The sequence below is a fragment of the Salmo salar genome, chromosome ssa08 (assembly GCF_905237065.1).
Source record: "Salmo salar chromosome ssa08, Ssal_v3.1, whole genome shotgun sequence".
NCBI lineage: Eukaryota > Metazoa > Chordata > Actinopteri > Salmoniformes > Salmonidae > Salmo > Salmo salar.
In genome coordinates, this window is record NC_059449.1 from 26353052 (window position 1) to 26355551 (window position 2500).

At 47.8% G+C, this 2500-nt stretch overlaps 1 protein-coding gene across 2 annotated transcripts in view; it reads left to right on the top strand.

The window, feature by feature from the left end:
* Nucleotides 1-2500, top strand: part of LOC123744251 (sodium-dependent phosphate transport protein 2B) — a 53233-nt gene that overhangs the window by 20979 nt on the left and 29754 nt on the right. Inside the window, exon 3 of one of the 2 annotated variants that reach the window (XM_045723081.1) lies at nucleotides 1-32. This exon is cut by the window's left edge and continues 106 nt beyond it. In XM_045723081.1, the coding sequence (XP_045579037.1) occupies nucleotides 1-32 (32 nt within the window). Of the gene's footprint in view, nucleotides 33-137; nucleotides 490-2500 lie in introns of those variants that run through there. The other variant, XM_045723080.1, reaches the window with a different exon arrangement.

Genomic DNA, 2500 nt, shown 5'->3' on the forward strand with positions numbered 1-2500 from the left:
AGAACTACAGGACGGGGCGGCAGCATGGTCAGGTAAGGTGGAGGAGGAGGAGGAGGAGGAGGAGGAGGAGGAGGAGGAGGAGGAGGAGGAGGACCAACCAGAACTACAGGACTGGGCGGCAGCATGGTCAGGTAAGGAGGAGGAGGAGGAGGATGAGGACCAACCAGATATACACGGACGGTGCTGCAGCATGGTCAGGTAAGGAGGAGGAGGAGGAAGAGGAGGAGGAGGATCTACCAGAACTACAGGATGGGGCTGCAGCATGGTCAGGTAAGGAGGAGGAGGAGGAGGAGGAGGACCAACCAGATCTACAGGACGGGGCGGCAGCATGGTCAGGTAAGGAGGAGGAGGAGGAAGAGGAAGAGGAGGAGGAGGATCTACCAGAACTACAGGACTGGGCGGCAGCATGGTCAGGTAAGGAGGAGGAGGAAGAGGAGGAGGAGGAGGAGGACCAACCAGAACTACAGGACGGGGCGGCAGCATGGTCAGGTAAGGAGGAGGAGGAGGACTTAAGCTCAGTGGGCTAAACTAGCTCAAGGTGGCAGAATGTATTTGACATCTTTGATGTTGGGTTTATGTGTAGACATCACGTTTAGTCAGTATTTTTCTGGATGTTGTGTACTTGCCAAGCTTCTGGTGTGCAGGAAGGAGGGCCATAAATGGAATCTGTCAGTCACTCAGGAGGCAGGAAGAGATTAGAATAGACAGAGGACCATTAAAAACAGTGGAACCCCAACTGGCACACAGACAGGTAAGGTAGAGGTAAGGATGGCACAGGACACCGCGGTACCATAAAGTGTCATGTTGCCAAATGGAACTAATGCTCTTTAACTCTCTCTCTCTCTCTCTCTCTCTCTCTCTCTCTCTCTCTCTCTCTCTCGCTCTCTCGCTCTCTCTCTCATTTCAATTCAATTTAAGGGCTTTATTGGCATGGGAAACATATGTTAACATTGCCAAAGCAAGTGTTATCTAGTAATAATAAACAAAAGTGAAATAAACAATACAAATGAACAGTAAATATTACACTCACAGAAGTTCCAAAATAATAGAGACATTACAAATGTCATATTATGTGCAAACAGTTGAAGTACAAAAGGGAAAATAAATAAATATAAATATGTGTTGTATTTACAATGGTGTTTGTTCTTCACTGGTTGACCTTTTCTTGTGGCAACAGGTCACAAATCTTGCTGCTGTGATGGCACACTGTGGTATTTCACCCTGTAGATATGGAGAGTTCATCAAAATTGGGTTTGTTTTCAAATTCTTTGTGGATCTGTATAATCTGAGGGAAATATGTGTCTCTAATATGGTCATACATTTGGCAGGAGGTCAGGAAGTGCAGCTCAGCTTCGACCTCATTTCGTGGGCAGTGTGCACATAGCCTGTCTTCTCTTGAGAGTCAGGTCTGCCTACGGGGCCTTTCTCAATAGCAAGGCTATGCTCACTGAGTCTGTACATAGTCAAAGCTTTCCTTAAATGTTGGTCAATCACAGTGGTCAGGTATTCTGCCACTGTGTACTCTCTGTTTAGAGCCGAATAGCATTCTAGTTTGCTCAGTTTTTTTGTTAGTTCTTTCCAATGTGTCAAGTAATTATCTTTTTGTTTTCTCATGTTTGGTTGGGTCTAATGGTGTTTCTGTCCTGGGCTCTGTGAGGTGTGTTTGTGTTTGTGAACAGAGCTCCGGGACCTGCTTGCTTAGGAAACTCTTCTCTAGGTTCATCTTTCTGTAGGTCAAATCAAATCAAACTTGGGTGACTGGAGTTTTTGACCATTTTTGGGGCCTTCCTCGGACACCGCCTGGTATAGAGGTCCTGGATGGCAGGAAGCTTGGCCCCAGTGATGTACTGGGCCGTATGCACTACCATCTGTAGTGCCTTACGGTCGGATGCCGAACAGTTGCCATACCAGGCGGTGATGCAACCGGTCAGGATGCTCTCGATGGTGCAGCTGTAGAACTTTTTGAGGATTTGGGGACCCATGCCAAATCTTTTCAGTCTCCTGAGGGGGAAAGGTGTTGTCGTGCCCTCTTCACGACTGTCTTGGTGTGTTTGGACCATGATAGTTTGGTGGTGATGTGGACACCAAAGAACTTGAAACTCTCGACCTGCTTCACTACAGCCCGGTTGATGTGAATGGGGGCATGTTCGCTCCTCCTTTTCCTGTCGTCCACGATCATCTCCTTTGTCTTGCTCACGTTGAGGGAGCTTTTGTCCAGGTGGGAAAGGGCAGTGTGGAGTGCAATTGAGATTGCGTTATCTGTGGATCTGTTGGGGCGGTATGCGAATTGGAGTGGGTCTAGGGGTGTCTGGGATGATGGTGTTGATGTGAGCCATGACCAGCCTTTCAAAGCACTTCATGGCTACTGATGTGAGTGCTACGGGGCGGTAGTCATTTAGACAGGTTATGTTAACTTTCTTGGGACTATGGTGGTCTGCTTGAAACATGTAGGTATTACAGACTCGGTCAGGGTGAGGTGGAGAATGTCAGTGAAGACACT